This window comes from Syngnathus floridae, chromosome 2 (assembly GCF_059516105.1).
Source record: "Syngnathus floridae isolate MCC-2025c chromosome 2, RoL_Sflo_1.0, whole genome shotgun sequence".
NCBI lineage: Eukaryota > Metazoa > Chordata > Actinopteri > Syngnathiformes > Syngnathidae > Syngnathus > Syngnathus floridae.
The window spans coordinates 7,521,103-7,539,974 of record NC_142414.1 but is presented as its reverse complement, the minus strand read 5'-3'; the positions used below and the strand labels follow the sequence as shown (position 1 = coordinate 7,539,974).

Genomic DNA, 18,872 nt, shown 5'->3' with positions numbered 1-18,872 from the left:
GGAAAATGCGAGCTTTAGCAACAGGAAAACCGCTATGAGAACATTCCAGGCAGAGTTGAGCTGAGCGGGACAATGAGGGGTGGGACAAAACTGGACTGTGGCAAAAAAATAAAAAATAATCTTGCCTTTTGATCACGGTCAAAGACATCAGCAAAAGGCATGGAACAGAACTTATTTTAGCAGCCCTCGCAGGGTGGCTGGAGAGCGGGCTTGCTCCGGGCTGCTCGTTTTAGGTAGGTTGTGTTTGTCATCGTAGATTTGAAACGAGATCCGAGATGAGATAATCTCACACTGCAGCGACTGCGTCCACGATCGACGGACGCGTTTACGGACCATTTGGAGAAAAAAAAATAGCAGTTTTCGGGGGGTTACTTTGTCCACGAACGCCGAGCAAGGATGCAATTTATCTTTGAGTTGAATTTCTTCAAGTGAGCTTTTTTCGCGGAGCTCTTTTAAACGGGAGACAAGACACTTGAAGTGGACATGGAAGACGTGCAATGTTCACACGCGTCACGTTAAAAGGAGTTTCGATAACAGGTAATGGCGTCAAAACACGGCACGGATGAATTATGTATTTGATTTTTTTATCATTTTAGTCAGAGATTAAGGGTTCCTGGAACCGAAGCGTAAGTCGCATTTGTTTTCCGAGAATCAACAGGTGTCATCAAATGTAAGAGATTTCAAGACTGCACGCATAGATTTAAAAAACATTTAAGATAATACATCATAGTAGTTAAAGTCGAATCAGTGCCAGAATAATTCTTGTCGAAGTGTTTGTAAATGAAACACAAACTTGATTCTAGTATAATGATTGTCCCAGTGTACTTTTTCCTAAAAGTACTTAAATAATAAAAAGTCGAGCTAGGAAAATTTTTCATTAGTATTTTCGCATATATTTTCGTGGTTGTTATGGAAAGTTTTTAAATCCCCAAATGTTTACCGTACATGAAGGCATCAATGTCTACTTCAGCATCAATAATTTACCAGTAAGTATAAAAGTAAGTATATACACAAACACAACATTTGGTACACATGCACACTGGAGAGTAATTTAAATGTGTTTTGATGGACACATACTGCAACGCAAATCATTTAATGCAGTTGTAGCTATAGGGCACTGCATCAGAGATTGTGTAATTGCTTGTCTGCAAGTTTAGGGTGTAGTTGGCCTGAACTCAGCTGATTGACTGTGTTGAAAATGAATCCAGCCCACATCAGACGAGCAAAATAAACTCTAAATGAGCGCCATTTTTTGCTAAATTCTATAACATCGGGACGTGCGAGCGCACGCAGATGTTAAGTGAGCCGTGACGTCTGTCAAGTTTGGCTTTGTCTGCCAGATGAAGACAACGCTGAGTCTTTCCAATTTGTCGGTGTCATTTGCAGAAAGCCCCATATGCTAACTTTTGGCTTGAACAATGTGAACTTTGACCTGTCAAAGCGCTTCCCACTCAATTCACATTCACCCACTGGTGACATTAGGAGCAACTGGGGACTTCGGGGTCTCGCTTCGACGTGGGGCGGGGATCGAACCTTCACTGTCTGCCACATTGTGCACATTTGCAATTGTGCGTATTATGCTGCAGATACTCTTCAGGTGGCTTCGGGTTACATTATCAAGTGTTTTTTATTTTGTGCGGTGAGGCGGCCTCCCATCCACGCAGTCATTCAGATGGAATGAGAGATCTGCCTCCCCGAGTTGAAGTTGTCGATGGGAGGAAGAGATGACAATGGATCTTTTCCTCTTGGGTCACAGAGGAGGAGCTTTGGACACGACGGGAACAAACGGGAGAGGGCTTGGAGAGGAAGCGCGGCGGAGTCCGATGTCAGAGCGGCCCGCGATGGAACACACGATTACGATAAAGCCATCGGCAGATAAATGAAAGCCGGCTGTGCCCCTGCACCGAGTGGGTGGAGTTGTGTTTCTGCTCGTCGCACGCCAGCACTGCAGGAAGTGCTCGTGTTTGGTCAGAAATGGCTTGTGGACCAAGAGTGGAGTGCACGAGACTAAAGCAGGGCATCTTTGATTTGAGTCATTGATGCACGACAGCGACAGAAATACTCAGTGGAAATCTGATTTACTCAACACTTTGAAACTTGCGGTAAAAGTAGGCCCAAGGAACGAGCAGGACAAAATATGAGCGCCTCACACGTTTAAGGTTGAGCTTCCTGTGTGGTGCACTTTCAATGTTCTCCTCAGACTTTTTGACTTCCTCTCACAATACAGAATGATTCTTCTTAGGTTCATTGAAGGCTCAAAAATTCAGCTGGGAAAGGGCACACATTCGTATTATACTAATACTTGAATCCATCAAACGGAAAATCTCAAAATGTCTCCAAAGGCTCGTCTAGCCACCAGCGTGCTTCCGCATTGGCGGGTGGCGCTACGACTTGCGTGACTCGCGGCAGCGCGACCCTAAACAATGGGCAGCCGGAGTCTGGGCGACCAGCCGGGTGGGGCCACTCAATGGCAGGAAGCATCGCCGTCAATATTTACTCTGCAAGCAGTCCAGCCGAGGAGCGGACGGGCCGGGACGGGACGGGTCGGGCCTGCCTGGGGCCTGGCTGGAGCCTGGCTAGCGCAGCGCCACACGCAGTCTCAGCCCACTTAGACAAACACTCTGGAGTGCCCCCTCCGCCTCCCCCTCCCCTTCCAGAGTAATTAGAACATAGACAGACAGGCTGGGCCCACTGAGCGTTGTTTTGGACTTCAGTGCTTCCTCTGTGGCTTTAGATTCCATAAAGAGAAATATCAGGACAATCACGTTTGTCTATCTTTGACCCCTTAGCTGTGTTTATTAACTCTGTGTCCGGTCCGCAGGATGGACGGCTCTCTTGGCTTCACATTGGTACTGGTCGGCCTGTTGCTGTTGACGTCTGCTCGCCACGCAGGTGAGTTGAAGGTCCCGGAAGTGAAATTCTAATATTGAAATGACGCCTGTCGTTTACACACGCGCTCGTCTGGTTACATGTCAAACAATTCCTCAGAAACTCCGTTATTATTTTTGGGCGAATTGTGTTCCCCGATGGCTCGATGCAGAACTTCCATCCATCAGTGACGTCACAACGGGCGCACGCATGTCCTTGCAAGGGCAAAAAAGCTAAAGTTGAAAAAAAAAAAAAAAAAAAAAGTATCTCCACTTGGCAGCCTGTCGTTGAGCTCATCTTGAGCGGCTCCTCTGCCTCCTGGTGGGCAAAATATGTACAGCCGGACATAGCACGCAAGTCTTGACGGAACTTGGTCACCGTTTGCAGATTCCGAGGATGACGGGAAGCTGCTCTGCATGTGCGAGAACACCAAAGGCACATGCGTGAACGACACCTGCAAGGGCGACGTCTGCTTCTACACGTGGGTGCAAGGCCATGAGGAGAAAGGTTGCTTCTCCAACCATGACTACAGGGAGCAGTGCTTCACTTCCTTTGAGCGCTTCCACGTCTACTGCTGCCGGGAGAGCCGCTGCAACGCCGCTGCGACGCCGCCTCCAAACATCAGTCAGTAGCGAGCATGCACTCCGCCGAGCGTCTTGAACAAAATGTTTGGGGTCAAAATTGATTATTTAAATGAAATTATTTAAATTCTGGTCCCAGTAGGTCACTTAGAAACAGTACAAAAGAGAACAAACAAAGAAAAAAGCAATAAATAAAGTGCATAACAATAGTGTTGAGTGAGAAATTAATAATAAATAACAAATCAAAATAAATAAATCAAAATAATTAAATAATAAAATACAAATAATAAATAAATAAGTCAATGAATATAAATAAATAGATAAATATATAAATAAAATCCCTGCCCAAAATATGATGTGTGCGCCTGCTAACGATGACACGTGCTGCCCGCGTACGTGCGTGCAGATGGCGAGACGAGCACGGTGGCGCCGCTGCAGCCCCGCCCGGAGCTGTGGATCACGGCGGCTCTGCTGCTCTTCGTCACGGCCGCGGGCTTGTGCGGCCTGCTGATCTTTTTGCGCTTGCGCCGCGCGCACGTCCGCCTCAAAAATGCAGACGAGCACGACGTCAGCATGCTGAAGGTCCCCAACGGAGAAGATCCCACTTACGGGGTAAGCCATCAGATCACCGATTCCCAGAGTTGGATCACGGACGGTGTGTGTTCTTTTCCAGGGTATTTATGATGAGTTCTGCACATCGGGAAGCGGGACCGGCCTGCCTTATCTGGTCCAAAGGACAATGGCCAGGCAGATCTCGCTTGTGGAATGTGTTGGTCAGTCTGGATTATCTGTCGCCGCTGCCATTTGGGTACTTAACAAATCTTTCATGGCAGGCAAAGGCCGGTACGGGGAGGTGTGGAGGGGAACTTGGATGGGGGAGAGCGTCGCCGTCAAGATCTTCTCCTCCCGAGACGAGCAGTCCTGGTTCCGAGAGACGGAGATCTACAATACCGTGCAGCTTCGGCACGACAACATCTTGGGTGCTGCGCTCGATTTCATTGCGGCGCGTGGGGTCAAAAGGCCGAGGCTAAAAACGAGCCGCGGTCCGTTCCCGCTTCAGGTTTCATCGCCTCCGACATGACGTCCAAGAATTCCAGCACCCAGCTGTGGCTGGTCACCCACTTTCACGAACTGGGTTCGCTCTACGACTTTCTTCAGTACGGCAGCTTGGAACCCGAGAGCTGCCTGAAGATGTGCCTGTCGGTGGTGTGCGGCCTGGTCCACCTCCACACCGAGATCGTCAGCTCCCAGGGCAAACCCGCCATCGCCCACCGAGATTTGAAGAGCAGAAACATCCTGGTGAAGAGAAACGGCCAGTGCTGCATCGCCGACCTGGGTGAGGACTCGCCGGCCGGTCGGCCGCCGGCGCTTTCATCGGCGCGACTCGACGAGGGCGCCGCCCTGCTTTACTCCTCTGTCAGGTCTCGCTGTGATCCACTCCCAGTCCAACGACTACTTGGATGTGGGCCACAACCCTCGCGTGGGGACCAAACGCTACATGGCACCCGAGGTGCTGGACGAGAGCATTCGAATGGACATCTTTGAGTCCTACAAGCAAACGGACATCTGGGCCCTGGCTTTGGTCTTCTGGGAAATTTCCCGCAGAACCACCGTCAACGGTAACAACACTCACGACCTTGTGGTCAAACCAAACATTGAATTGTCAAAACATCTTGCCATCTGACTTTCTTTTTTTTTTGCACGACTGGGCGGCAACTATTTCTTCTGGAGCCAAAGCAATCTTTATCCAACCGGGAGTCTGATTTTATGTCAAGAGCGAAAACAAAACATGTTATCAGACGTGTGTGGCTGGTTGGGTTGCATGTACATTAGAGAGGGGAGGGGGGGAGGAAGGCAGTTAGCGGCACGTCTCTCCCCTCCCTCGTCTCGACTATCCTCTCTCACGATTAGCGCTACAGTAATTATAAACAGTCTTATCTGGTGTCAGCACTGCCTTGTACATACACCAGACGCCCGAGTGCCAGCATGCAGACGGATGCATACACACACACACACACACACACACACACACACACACACACACACACACAATGTGTGTGTGCAGTTCCCTAAGGGAGTTTCTATCTTTTCCTGTGTAATCAAATGCGTAACCCGGCTGAACAAGGATGGAGACGTTTTCCAAATGCATGCAGAGATGAAAAAAAAAAAAGATGGATCTAAGTTCTCATTAGGCTGAGTCTTCCAACATGGTGCATTCCACTCGGCCCAGTTTCCCACTCAGCCTCCAGGGGATGTGTTGCAATATTTCTGGGGCTACAATTTGAAAACATTCTTTTTTTTTCCTTTTCCCAGGGATTGTGGAAGAGTACCGTCCTCCCTTCTTTGACCTGGTGCCCTCCGATCCCAGCTTTGAAGAGATGAAGAAAGTGGTGTGTGTGGATCAGCAGAGGCCCAGCTTGCACAACCGGCTGCACTCCCACCCGGTACACAAAAATTCAATGTTTCAGCGCCTGATGAGGAGGAGGATGATGATGGCGGCAACCAAGAATCATCTCATCCATACATTCTTGCGCCTGTGTGCAGATCATGTCATCCATCGTGAAGATCATGAAGGAGTGTTGGTTCCAGAACGCGCCAGCCCGCCTTACAGCACTGCGTGTGAAGAAGACCCTCTCCAAACTGGACCTGCCCGCTGACTTCAGCATCAAGAAACTCAAACAGGACTTCTAGACTTGAAGAAGCTTGAAGGGATTTTTTGGGCTACTTTGCCGTTGGCACGGTGGCGAATGTCATTTGCGTATTTTCAATTGATGACTCACTCACTGCATTTTATTGACACAATAGCCTTTTTTTTTTTTTTTTTTGCAGTAGTGTCTAGACTGTCTTGCGCCGAAGGCTATTTATCTTCCCCCTGACTAGTTTCCAAAAAAATCCAAAGAAGAGAAACAAAGAAAGACTTCTGCAATGAATAAAAATGATGAGGCTTCACATAGCAGCAGCACAATGCTTGTTCTGTAAGCACCCTTTTCACTTTTATAGCTGGATGAATGTCGTTGTGAGTATACGGCATACAAAACACAAAAAGTATTGATCAAGATTATTTTTCTTCAACAAAGTATCATTTACATCTGTTATGTATTTCGAATTAAACTTTTTTTATTCAAACGCATCAACTCTTGAATTCATAGGCTTGAATGTGTTGTAAATCTCTTAATGACCGCTAGAGGGCAGCAAAGTAATGTGGGGGAAAAAAGGGCTTGATTTTTGCGGCTTACTTCTTCAAGATGATGAGGAGTGACAATTATTGAGTTATTATTTTATGGTCAACATTAATATTTTTCTCATGTTACATTTGAAAACAAATGGGAAAGTCGTTAAAAGGCAAATGGAATAAATATGCCACACCATTAAATTAAAATAATGAATATTTGGAGGGCAGAATAATAATAAACTTAAAAATAATTATTTCTTCTCCAGGATTAAATCATGTCTATTTATTTTACCTTATATCTTGACCTAGCGCGACATATCTGTGTGTCTGAATACTCTCAAAGTTTAGCATTGTGTTTACATAAGACATTTCCTTATTTGCGCTCAATTGCATTTGGACGAAGCAAACACGGTCATGCTGGAGCATGAAGCAATTTCTCTAATGTGAAGCAAATCAGACAGCTAATAAAGAGCCGGTTGAAATTAGATTGCAACAAAACGTCCCTTCTGGTTTCCATGGCGTTGTGTGCATGATTAGGCGTGGAGTTGTTGAACCAGGTCCAGAACAATAATAGTCCCTCAAACCCCAGGCTGTCTGCTCAGTCCGATTATTTTTAACCCTGCAGGCCGTCGGTGGCTGCCTGAGAGTTCACTTTAGCTTCTCGTGTGTTGGGCTTCTCCCACGGGGGCGTGGAGGCATTTGTTAGGTCATCTCAAGACGAATCGGACACAAGACAAAGTCCCCGAAGCGGCGCTTGTTTACTTCCTTGCGCTGGTGTAGCCAGTAGCAAACTCATTTTGTTCTCTTCAGCCTCTGCAAGCAAATGCAACATGATTTTTTTTTTTTTAATTCAACCAAATTGGTTCAAATTGGACTGCTGATGGAAGCCAGATTACACGTCTGGTTCGTGGGCCGAAACTGCAGAATTGGACCTACGTCTCAAGACCCGAGGCAAGCAGGCCCCATTCGAGGCCTCCTAAAACAATCCTACTCCATTCAAAAACAAAACATCTGCAACACTAAAATACGTGAGGGGAGGGGAGGGGGGGTGGTTTAATCTTTTCCTGTTTGCACTGTTTTTCTTTATAAACGAGCCGATTCAAGCAAGATGAAATGATTGCATATTTTAAACAACAAAAAAATGCTGTTGAACAATTCGCAGCAAAAACTGTTTGCTTTTTTTTTCCTTTCTCAAATCAAACATGCTCCTGGGGCTCCGTCTGGAGTAAATTATGAACCACTGAATAATGCATGGAAAGAATGTATTTCAAATGAAATAATGTATGATTTCAAAATAATTGGCTCTACATGGGCCACATTTGTTTTACTAATCATTCGCTGAACAAAATATAACATAAAAAACGTTTTGTGTCCGAAACGAGATCATTGGCTTGCAGCTTGCCATTTATGTTTGAGTTAAATGTGATCAAAAAGATGAAAAAAGTTTACACAGGAGAAGCACAGCCAGATCATGCAAACTTCACACAGCAATATTGGAAAAGACCACCATAGAGCTGTGAGGTGTTTGTTAACAGTCCACATTCAAATGTTTTTTTAAAAAATCAAAAATAGGTCGTTTTATGGCTCGCCTTGAGACAAAGTCTGGGAACTCCTGAATTGGACAGTCATTCTCTACACTGCTAAAAAGTCGAGTAGTCGCTGGAGTGGTCGCCACGAGGCCCAAACAGACAAACAAGTGTGGACAGTTTTTGAGCTTTTCAAAAAAGCTTGCATATTTGGGGGGGCATGCAAGTCGTCAATTTTGGAAGGCCGCTGGCAAGGTTTGACCACACAACATCACAACTGTGTCTGCTATTTTTAAAATCAACGACAAGCCATTAAATATCTTTGCACAAAAGAAAATGGTTGAAAGAAATTCTTGCATAACTTCACACAGATTGATCGCACCTTTATCGGCACAAGTATTATTTAGAGGGTTCTTTCCCGGCCACTGCCCTCCCCATCCTCGGGAGGGAAAATGAGTTCAGCTGCTTTTATGCAATCTCAAATACATGCGCGCACACACTAACCTTGTCGCAATAGCATGAACACGCTTTCCTTGTCGAGGGGGCGGGGGGGGGGGCAAGACTGTCGTGCATTCTATGAATAAACAATGTCATTTATTTCCTGCATGTTATGCGAACAGCGGTCGTAAAGATGCTGCTGCTGCTGCTGACCTCGGAAGAGGACACGCGGACCTCCCCTTTAAACTGCCGCTGCCCCTTTAAATACGTCACGCGCCTGCCTGGCTCGCCGTGCGCTTCGGTGCATGTGTGTGCGGAGTGTGTGGCGACTGCGGTCGGACTGTGGTTGTGTTGTGTTGCAGCCGGTCGACTTTTCCCGTGTTTAGCGTGCGAAGCGATGGCAGTGTGCAAGAAATGGCTGTGAAACACACCGGCCGAGCGTTGCTAGCCCTGCTCGGGCTGCTGGCGATCGCGAACGGTAAGTTTGAGCCGAGCCCAGCACATTTTCGCCTTTTGTCTCGCTCGATCGCTCGCCGTGTGTGTGCGCGCGGCGCGCGCTTGTGCCTTATCCGTGTTGTCGTTCGCTCCCTCCCCGCCATGGCGCCGCCGCTGCGCACTGGAGGGGATTTGCCTCACCGCGAGCGCTGACCCATAAATAAAGTCAAATGCAAAAATGCACTGGAAAAAAAAATAAGGGAGAAATGAAATCACAATGAGTGTTACTAGTTTGCCGACACCTGCCGGGTACTCGAAGCAAAACAACCGGGTCGTGCTGCTTGTTTACGTCGGAGCGTCTCCGAGCTAACCGTGGTTTTATTTATGCGCGAGTCCATGGATGGATTAGTGACGTAGGACGCGTACGGAACGAGTTGGTGTTGAGCTCATTTGCGCTTTTTTTCCCCCTAATTATTTATCCCGTATCTATAGTTTGTGCGTGTCGATCAGCTCCCTCCTTCAACGTGCTCGATCATGTGGATGGAAAGCAGGGCTTCCACAATGGCGGCCTAACCCACTTAAGTGACTGAAACGTGTTTGGGAGTAAACATTGAGCAATTGCACCGGTGTCCATTTTGGCAAAGGGTGCGAGCTGTGCGAATGCTGGCCATGAGCGGACGACCTTCGCGTATTCACAAAGTCCAGACAGGCGTCACAGTTCAAGTCTGGCGGTATTGTGATGGAAATGTGGCAAGTGGGGGTCTGGAGGGGCGCGTCTCCGGTCCAGTTTGGCCTGGCCCGGTCTCGCCTTCTGCTGCGACAGATGATAGCAGCTGCCCAGCGCGTTTTCACGAGCAGAGATGGAAAAAGTGCTCACATGCTTTGCTTAACAAAAACTTGTAGCCTGGTCTATCACAAAGAACTTTCTTACTCGAGTCAAAAGGTGGAAATTGTTTTAATTAAGTACAGGGCCATGGGTAAAAGTTAACCAAGCACGAGAAGTTGCTTATATACAAAAACACTTTATAAACAGACATCACTCATGTCTGTTTATAAACCTAATCTAAATAAACTTAATTATCTAATTTCTTAGGTAAAGTCATGGATGGGGAATATTTTTGCTTCTCTGACTGTTGATCCATCGTTTATGCTGGGCCTCTCCGCCGTAGTGGATGTGGCAAAATCGTCGGAGCTGCTTCATTCATTTGCAGCTTGGCTATTTTAATTTATTCTATGTTTATCTATTGGCAAGACATGAAAAAAGTAATAAGCTAATTTCAAGGAGAATAAAGGACACATTTGTTTCTAACCATAGGGAGTAAACAAAGTCACGTCGAGAGTATAAAAGATTCCGCCCAGTAAAAACAAGCCAGAATATTTTCAAAGTTGCCCACGCTTTGCTCCATCTCAACAAGCCGTCTCCCCTTGTTGCAACTTGCTGCAAAACCGATCAAGCTTAAGTAAACTCAAGTCAACAAGCTCCTTCATTTGAGTGCTTGAAGTGCAAAAAAGAATCACCATCATGGTCCAAAGTTAAAAATGGCTTCAAATAAAGTAAAACAGAGCACTGTCAACATATCTGCTCACACCCTGGTTAAATCTTCTACTAAGATTATCTGACAAGTTCCAGTCAAAAATAGCCACCCGTAAACTGTCGGGCCTGAAATTTCCATTTGGTACTGTGACACGGAATGGCCTCATGTGCCCTAAAACCGGAATTTATTTACTGGGAAGGATTTAAAAACAAATCTAAGATATTCAGATTTTTAAAAACCTGATTTGGGAGATATTCGGGTTTCCGCGTGCATTGACGTGAACCTGAATGGTGTCAAAATTCGTGGCTGCGTGTAAACATGGTCGTTGACGGCCAAGTGCGAGAGTGGGCTGGGGGGTGGAGTTGGAACCTACGCAGACAAAAGTGGCTGAGCTTGTCACGGGAGGGGGGAGGATTGGTTTGTCCAGCTGCCGGCCGGGGTCTTTAGTGAAAGGGGGCCCTCAAATTACTGCCTCTGAAGGATTACGCAATGTAAGGCCCGAAACCAGACCAACCTGAAAATCGCTTAGTCTGAGCAGATTGCACGGCTGCGGTTGAGAGTGGCGAGTTTTTGTTTTTTTTTTCTCTCCCTCGCTTTGTTTTCCTTGACTGAATGCTTTGACAAGTCACGTGTTGTTGACTTGATTCAGATTAGGAACGAGTTATGTTTGTTGCGCGCTGGCGCACACACTTGCAATGTGATCTCGGCGCCGTCGGGCGCACAGCCGTGAGCTGGTTGGGGAGCGGCTCGCTCCCGTTGCCACATTGCACTTTGGCGTTCAAGCGGCTAATGACCTTGACTTTGCGTTCAAAATTGGAACCCAAGTATTGTATCGTAAACCGAGCGAATATAGGGGCGGAGCTAGTTGGCAAAAATTGTTCTCACCCTGCTGAGACATTTTTACGCTTCTCTTTTTTTCATTGAATGCACCTCAAAAATACATCTACACTCAAAAATCAAAAGTACATGAAGTATATATAAGTATATGAATTATGTATGAATTTTTGCGAGCTTCGCTGAACCTCTCGTCTTAAATCTCGTGTCGGCATGATCCCAATCCTGTTTGTAGTCAGTATTCGCCATTGGCAAGTGAGCTGCACACAGATTGAGGTCCAGTGTGAGGTGGTCTCATGTCAATAACGACCCGGGTTGTGCCCCGGAGGTTTAATTGGCGCAGCAGACGGCGTGCACTGTGGCTGACCCGGCCGGCCGGCGCGGGCAGCTACTAGCGAGGGAACGCCATCACCGCAAGAGCCGCAATTTCACTCACAAGCGGCCTTGGCTGCTTCATTGAGCAGATAACTGCCATGGTGCTTGACGTCTGGCCGACGTTCCTCCATGGTGCTTGACGTCTGGCCGACGTTCCTCCGTACGGCTTTTCAATCTGTTTTCAGGCTGCGGACGTGAGCGACATATTTTTCACAACAATATCGAATTTGACAGTTTGGGTGTGAAATCATTTGTGGCGGCAGATGGTTTGAATTCGTCAATTGTCTTTCGAACACGTTGTCTGTCCTCGACACGGTCGCAAACTCCAAGCGCAATGACAAAGTAGTAGCCGTAGCGCTACCCGAGGTTGCCGCCCGGACTGGACTTTCCAATCGGATCGGTAATTTGACTCCGTGATGCAGACAAAGGTAATGACTTTGTGCTTTCCCGGACCATCGATTCGGAGGCATGCTATTGCCGTTGTGTGTATGTGTGAGTGCATGCGTTGAGTGTTTGCTGTGTGTGGCGGCGTCTGGTGGCGGCTGTTTGTCTTGATCAACTCTGTCTGGTATCCGCGGCGATCGAATTTCAGCCGGTACATTGGGGGTAATGATGCTTCGCTCTTGGCGCACTTGCTCGCCGTTTGCCGGACTTTGGTGGACGCCACACACAAACGCACTCAAGTCAACGGCATTGTGTGTGCTGTTGAAGCAAAACTGGTTTGGGCTAAGGTGCTTTTTTTCCTTTCTTTTTTTAATCCCTTCCTCACAACATTTGTCATTTCCTGCCTCAGCATGCACGGAATGATAGGAACTTGACAAACACACGGCCCCATGTGTTCTCTTGTTGCTGTGACTTGCCCCCTCCCTCCACTAAGTCAAAGTCTAGACTGGGTTTTAATGACGCTCACAGCCGGTCCCTCGAGCGCACCCCGATCACCAACCGGGGGCCCCTTAAACCCCCCCTCTCTTTTATATTGTCCAGCCCAGACCCCCCCCCCCCCCTCCTACTCTTGCCCTGTCTGGCGCTCAAATATTGGGGGTTGTCGCTGTTGGCTGTGGCGCTCCTTTCCACAGCGCCCATCCCCCCCCTAGCCCTCTACTCTTTGTTCACGCAGGGCCGCTGCAATCCCTCCTCATGTCGTCTTAATCTGGGCACAAAGCACGAGTGTTGTAAAGAGCGACAATAATGTGCGGGCACATTTCGGCTGCAGACGTTAGCGCTCGCTGCTTTTCGCTAGCTCGGCCCCAATTAGCAGAAACGTCCATGCCTGGAGTGCAGCCTTCCGCAAAACAAACTTTTGGTTGACCACAAACCATCAGTGAAGGATTTGAGGCCAGCTTTCAGCCATGTCTGCACAGGCCACGGAATTTTTTTCCTCAACTTTGTTTGTCAGAGCCAAAGTGCTGCTCTTTTAGTGTGCAAAGTGTCATGAGGTTGCCAAGATAGATGCCTCTTCCGGATTGCGAGGTGTGGCGGAAATATTCCTGCTAACAGTGCTCTTCTTCCCCAGTCAACAAGCTTAGATTAGTCACATAGCGATACGTGACACATTAAGAAGAAAAAAAAAAAACTCTCCCACACAGGATGAGGCTTCAGTTGCACCAAAACGGCTTTTGTAACTTTGCCGTTGGTTGACGCAAGCACAATTTGGTTTGTGTTGCAAGATGGTCACTCCCGTGATTGGGGAAAGAAAAAAAAAAAAAAATCTGCTCAGCCACACTGCGCATATCTGGTCAAAGGGACCCTCCGGATAAAACAGAAGATTAGAGTAAGCTTGCCACGCTTCAATCTTTTCTCTCTCTCCGTGCCAGACTTTGTAAGAGCTTGAACTCACCGTCACACTTCTCTGGAAGAGGAGAAAGATAAGAACTGCTCTCATCTCCTCTTTGTGGCCCCCAGAGGAAGTCTTCCACCGAATGACTCGTTGTCGGTCGGTGGTGACATGTTACTCTGAGGAGGCTACACGGAGTTTTTTGGATTCTGTTCTGGGAACTCATCTCCACGCGTTTGCTAGCATCAAACGTTAGCAAGCGCCCGCCCGATGGTGGCCAAATGAAAACATGTCTCATGTGGCTCCAAAACGACTCCATTTCGCTTTGCCATCACTGCTACTGGTTAAAGTGGGCGGACCTTGTGGCTCTGACCTCACTTTTATTTTCCATTGGTCCTCCAGAGGGGCGACGTGCTTGAGCAAGTGGGCTCAGATGACCTTACGACCCTCTTGGATCACAGCCGCTTATTTTTGTACAGCACGAGGCAACTCGAAAGCTATAAACTGGGGTCAAAGGTCCAAGTACCTATCAGGTCATAAAAATTGCCTTTTGATAATGTCTTGTATTTTTTGTGTTTCATAAAGATGAAATATAAAACTACGGGTATGCCGCACGACGATCTGACAACAACAAACAAGCGGCTTGAATTTTTTTTTTTTCTCCCCCCCCAGCTCTTCATTGTAACTGCACAACGTGCGAGAAGACGGGCTACGAGTGCGAGACGGATGGCGCCTGCATGGCCTCCACGTACACCATCCAGGGAAAGGAGCAGCATATGCGCACTTGCATCAACAGGGACGACCTGGTTCCGCCCGGGCAACCCTTCTACTGCCTGAGCGCCGAGGGCCTGCTCAACACTCATTGCTGCTATGTGGACTACTGCAACAGTCTTGACTTGAAAGTCCCCGGTAAGGCTTTGTCGCGAGGAGGTGATACGACCCGCGAGGAGCCGAGACTCACGTGCCCACCTCCTCTGTGCTCCCAGTGCTCACAAAGGAGGACGATTCAGGCTCGTCCGGTTCCTGGGGTCCGGTGGAGCTGGTGGCGGTCATCGCGGGGCCCGTCTTTCTGCTCTGCGTACTTCTGATGGTGGGCGTCTTCCTCTTCCAATATCATCAGAGGGCCTACGGTCACAGGCAGAGGCTGGAGGTGGAGGACCCCTCTTGCGACCATCTGTATTTGGCCAAGGACAAGACCTTGCAGGACCTCATCTATGACATGTCTACCTCCGGATCAGGCTCTGGTAATCACATGACGTTTTGGGGGCATGCTTTATTTCCGGCTTCCAAATATGGAAGTCCATTTGAAGTCCAAAGAAGCTTTGAGGCCACCCGTGAGCAAAGTCTTATCACAATTGGAAATACAATTTGCGGTAGTCACAGCGGATTTTACAAGACTGGAAACTTTGCATGGCTGCAATTATTTTATCTGCGGTCCAAAGTATAATAGTATAAATACCTTGCGGTTCGCAGTAAACCGCTCGGAATGTGTGCAAACAAGTCTGTGACGGGAACACGATGAGGTCATGTTGCACACCGGCAGCTGTTAAACATGCTTGACTTTTGAGTGCTTGACTGTTCCGCGGTGCCTCCCTACCGGACCGTTTTTCATATGTCCTCTACCGCCCCCTACAGGCCTGCCTCTCTTTGTGCAAAGGACCGTGGCCAGGACCATCGTGCTGCAGGAAATCATAGGAAAGGGCCGTTTCGGAGAAGTCTGGCGAGGGAAGTGGCGCGGCGGCGACGTGGCGGTGAAAATCTTCTCATCCAGAGAAGAGCGCTCCTGGTTTCGAGAAGCCGAGATCTACCAGACAATCATGTTGCGCCATGAAAATATTCTGGGATTCATCGCGGCAGACAATAAAGGTCAGGCAATGAGAAGGACAACGAGATGTTTGCTAAAAGCGTCTTGTTAAGAACGTTTTCATGAACTTAGCGAGATGTGTGTATTCTGCTTCAGACAATGGCACATGGACTCAGCTGTGGCTGGTGTCAGACTATCACGAGCATGGCTCCCTTTTCGACTACCTGAACCGCTACTCTGTCACCATCGAGGGAATGATCAAGCTGGCGCTGTCGGCCGCCAGCGGTTTGGCACATCTGCATATGGAGATCCTCGGCACTCAGGGTGAGAGGAGCTCGGCGGTGTCTCGGCCTCGTTAAAGCCGCCCGACGTTAAATTCACCGCTCGTCTCGTAGGTAAGCCCGGCATCGCGCACCGGGACCTCAAGTCCAAGAACATCCTGGTGAAGAAAAACGGCATGTGCGCCATCGCCGACCTCGGCCTGGCCGTCCGCCACGAGTCCATCACCGACACCATCGATATTGCCCCCAACCAGCGCGTGGGCACCAAAAGGTCAGCCTCGACACCTTCCGGACCACCAAGCCAATCAATTCGATTCGAAATAACGTTTTTGAATAAACGTGCGTGCCCGCCCCGGCAGGTACATGGCCCCGGAAGTTTTGGACGAAAGCATCAACATGAAGCACTTTGACTCGTTCAAGTGCGCCGACATCTACGCTCTGGGCTTGGTGTACTGGGAGATCGCACGCCGCTGCAACGCCGGAGGTGAGTTGACCACAATCGGAGCGAGCCAGCGGCGGGCTCCAAACGCTAAGCGCTGTTCCCGCTACTCTGGCAGGTATCCACGAGGAGTACCAGCTGCCCTACTATGACCTGGTGCCCTCTGACCCCTCCATCGAGGAGATGAGGAAGGTGGTGTGCGACCAGAAGCTGCGGCCCAACGTGCCCAACTGGTGGCAGAGCTACGAGGTAAGCAACACACTACACTTCCGTTCTACGACGACAAAAAAATTCTGCTTGGACCCCTAAATAATAAATACAGCTTTTGGCATCCCAAGACTTTCGCTAAATTTATGTCCCATTCTTGTGCAGTCGCTGCGCGTGATGGGCAAGATCATGCGCGAGTGCTGGTACGCCAACGGTGCGGCGCGGCTAACGGCGCTACGCATCAAGAAGACGCTGTCGCAGCTCAGCGTGGAGGAGGACATCAAGATGTGAAAGGAGCCCTGCCAGTTTTCAAGCCAAGGCCTACCTCACCTTTTTAGCCAAAACTACTGAGACCCACCAACCCTGTCCAACGTCCTCGTGTCTCCCCCCCCCCACCCCGACCCGACCCTGGAACCCTTTCCCGTCGTCTTGGGCCGCAGCACTACCACTGTTAATATCATCTCACTTTTCTTTTCATCTTTCAGATGGCAGGAACTACTATTGTACAGTTTTCATGATTTTTTTTTTTGTTTTTTAATTCACTCCAAAATTTTCCCATCCATGTAACAGCTGTGAATGTTTGAGGAAGGCGGAGGCCATGTTTGTAGTCCCATGTGAAAGGACTACAAACATCCTACCACCGTATCCATCGCTAACTCGAGGTAAAAAAAAAAAAAACATAAAATGTGACCGTGCGTAGCTTCCTCTGTACAACCTGCAGGCAATCACCCGACTGGCAGGGAAAAATGTTTTTTTTGTTTTTTTTTTTATTTATTTGTGACTTTTGACTTGATGTGGATGAACACTGTGAGACGGCCAGCGCGTCGCAAATCGGCGCTCGCCTGTCGTCCAAACGCCGCGGTGACACAGGTGCGTCGGGCCGAGAGGCGTATCAAATGTTTTTATTCTTTTTAATAGATATACTGTATATCTCAATATTATGCGTTTCTCATGAATTGTGTTTTCTTTTGAGTTTCAACACTACTGATGATGGGTACCTTTTTTTTTGTGGTTCTTTTTAAATTAAATAACACTCCCCTTATCCGTAAGCACCAATGTGAACAGTGATGGTACTTTGGCAGTTTTTTTTTTTTTTTTTTGGTCAACAAAACAAAATGAACCTGCTGGATTTTCTTTCATTTTTGTTTTGTTTTTTCTCCTTCCCCTTTCTCATCTGTTGGTACTACTGATCCCACATGTTTGCTGCATCTGATCTTTTCTTTTCATGGTCGGGATTACCAGGCAAGTTTTCAGGGCTTAACCACACAGATGTAATTAAAAACACCTCCTCTCACTGACACTGGAATACTTTTAGGGAGCAACCTAAATTTCTGGAACCGGTTTGAATGCAAAAGCAGAGAAGCATGATGTCAAAAGTAGTTCCTGGATTGGCTGCCAAAGTCGAGCTGCATGTTTCTCATTCATTTTGTTGGCCTCGGCCACAATCAGGAATCTGTGTGTCCATGTTTGTTTGCGTCCATTCCATGTTGGTGTCTGTCATGCATGCAGCCGGGGAGAGACGGGAGATAGATTGTACAAAATGTACAACGGCCCTGTCCATGTTTTGTTTTGTTGCCATGCATACACGGCTATTGGACATTCTGTCTATGTGTAATATTTCAAGATAGAAAGATCATGTTGTGAAAATGTTTTCAGGATGACTGTATATAGATGATATACAATAAATTCCTTTTCTTTTTTTTCTTAAGTTGACTGGCTTCTGGAATCTTTTTGCTTCATTTTGAAAATAGCTGGCAAACTACCACACGTGTAAAAATAAAATATGTTCGGGTGAAAGGCAGAGTACACCTTGAACTGGTCGCCAGCCAGTCGCAACAATTAATCACACCCACATACATCGTCACTGAGCAGGGAATATTCAAAGTAGGATCGGCACTAAATAAAAAAACACGTTTGATATAACAATGCACAATCGTTTTGTAAAAACATGGTACTCACCAGCGATGCTTCTTTGTAGACGAAGCCCATCCATCCATCCAAGCAGTGAGGTTTGAGCGGTTGAAACAAACCAGCCAGCTGCAAACGTCCGATTTATCCATTCAATATCCAGTTTTTTTCTTTTTAAAGTCCGCCTTGAAAATGCTTATTTCAGTCAGGTCCCGTTGTCCGCGTCCAGCGAATTTCACTTGGGTAGCACACAATTTTCTTCTTCTTTTTTTCCGGGGGGGGGGTCGTTAATTAAATCTAAAAGGACGGTCAACTCAATCTTAAGAATACTTTCTTTGCGCCCGCACTAACTTATACACCACATTTTGGTTGAAACTGCGTTTGTGGCATATGAATGACGTGTCAAAATCATAAAAAAATCCACCTGTTTTGATTAACCTCAGGTGTTGGGGTCGGCCATTTTGCTACCTACTTCCTGTCCACTGAAAATGACCATTACGGCTCACCTGTTTTCTCAGTCCGGTCATTTGCAAGCCGGGCCGTGATTGGTCGTTACGTGAGCGATTGTGACGTCACTTTCACCGGACAGATGGATAAAAACGTGGGTATTTTTGTTACATTGTATTTAAAACACATAAGAGCTGAAATCTGATTTATTTTTACACATATGACTGTAAACTGCACAGCCACGCGGA

At 47.6% G+C, this 18,872-nt stretch overlaps 3 protein-coding genes across 3 annotated transcripts in view; 2 read left to right on the top strand and 1 right to left on the bottom strand.

Moving 5' to 3' along the window:
* Positions 1 to 18,658, bottom strand: part of arhgef25a (Rho guanine nucleotide exchange factor 25a) — a 46,707-nt gene extending 28,049 nt beyond the window's left edge. The window contains exon 1 of the mRNA XM_088398471.1: positions 18,229 to 18,658. Coding sequence (XP_088254597.1) covers positions 18,229 to 18,329 — 101 coding nt within the window. The 5' untranslated portion in view covers positions 18,330 to 18,658. The remainder of the gene's footprint in view (positions 1 to 18,228) is intronic.
* On the top strand, positions 117 to 6,579 carry acvrl1 (activin A receptor like type 1). Its single transcript, XM_088398500.1, has 10 exons — positions 117 to 537; positions 2,822 to 2,892; positions 3,256 to 3,492; positions 3,856 to 4,061; positions 4,123 to 4,222; positions 4,283 to 4,429; positions 4,510 to 4,785; positions 4,871 to 5,068; positions 5,763 to 5,893; positions 5,994 to 6,579. Exons 2-10 carry the CDS (start codon positions 2,823 to 2,825, stop codon positions 6,138 to 6,140), a joined length of 1,512 nt encoding a protein of 503 aa, XP_088254626.1. The 5' UTR covers positions 117 to 537; position 2,822; the 3' UTR covers positions 6,141 to 6,579.
* Positions 8,872 to 17,977, top strand: acvr1ba (activin A receptor type 1Ba). Its single transcript, XM_088398513.1, has 9 exons — positions 8,872 to 9,063; positions 14,211 to 14,447; positions 14,525 to 14,782; positions 15,174 to 15,404; positions 15,499 to 15,666; positions 15,738 to 15,894; positions 15,983 to 16,107; positions 16,181 to 16,311; positions 16,435 to 17,977. Exons 1-9 carry the CDS (start codon positions 9,000 to 9,002, stop codon positions 16,558 to 16,560), a joined length of 1,497 nt encoding a protein of 498 aa, XP_088254639.1. The 5' UTR covers positions 8,872 to 8,999; the 3' UTR covers positions 16,561 to 17,977.
* Positions 18,659 to 18,872: the final 214 nt, after the last annotated feature.

Bases quoted from the DNA above. Each gene is read 5' to 3' on its own strand.
- acvrl1 (XM_088398500.1), top strand. From the start codon at position 2,823: ATGGACGGCTCTCTTGGCTTCACATTGGTACTGGTCGGCCTGTTGCTG. The intron at 4,223-4,282 runs GTCAGTCTGGAT...CTTTCATGGCAG, and splicing joins CTCGCTTGTGGAATGTGTTG to GCAAAGGCCGGTACGGGGAG. The intron at 5,894-5,993 runs GTACACAAAAAT...GCCTGTGTGCAG, and splicing joins ACCGGCTGCACTCCCACCCG to ATCATGTCATCCATCGTGAA.
- acvr1ba (XM_088398513.1), top strand. From the start codon at position 9,000: ATGGCTGTGAAACACACCGGCCGAGCGTTGCTAGCCCTGCTCGGGCTG. The intron at 15,667-15,737 runs GTGAGAGGAGCT...CTCGTCTCGTAG, and splicing joins GGAGATCCTCGGCACTCAGG to GTAAGCCCGGCATCGCGCAC. The intron at 15,895-15,982 runs GTCAGCCTCGAC...CCGCCCCGGCAG, and splicing joins CAGCGCGTGGGCACCAAAAG to GTACATGGCCCCGGAAGTTT.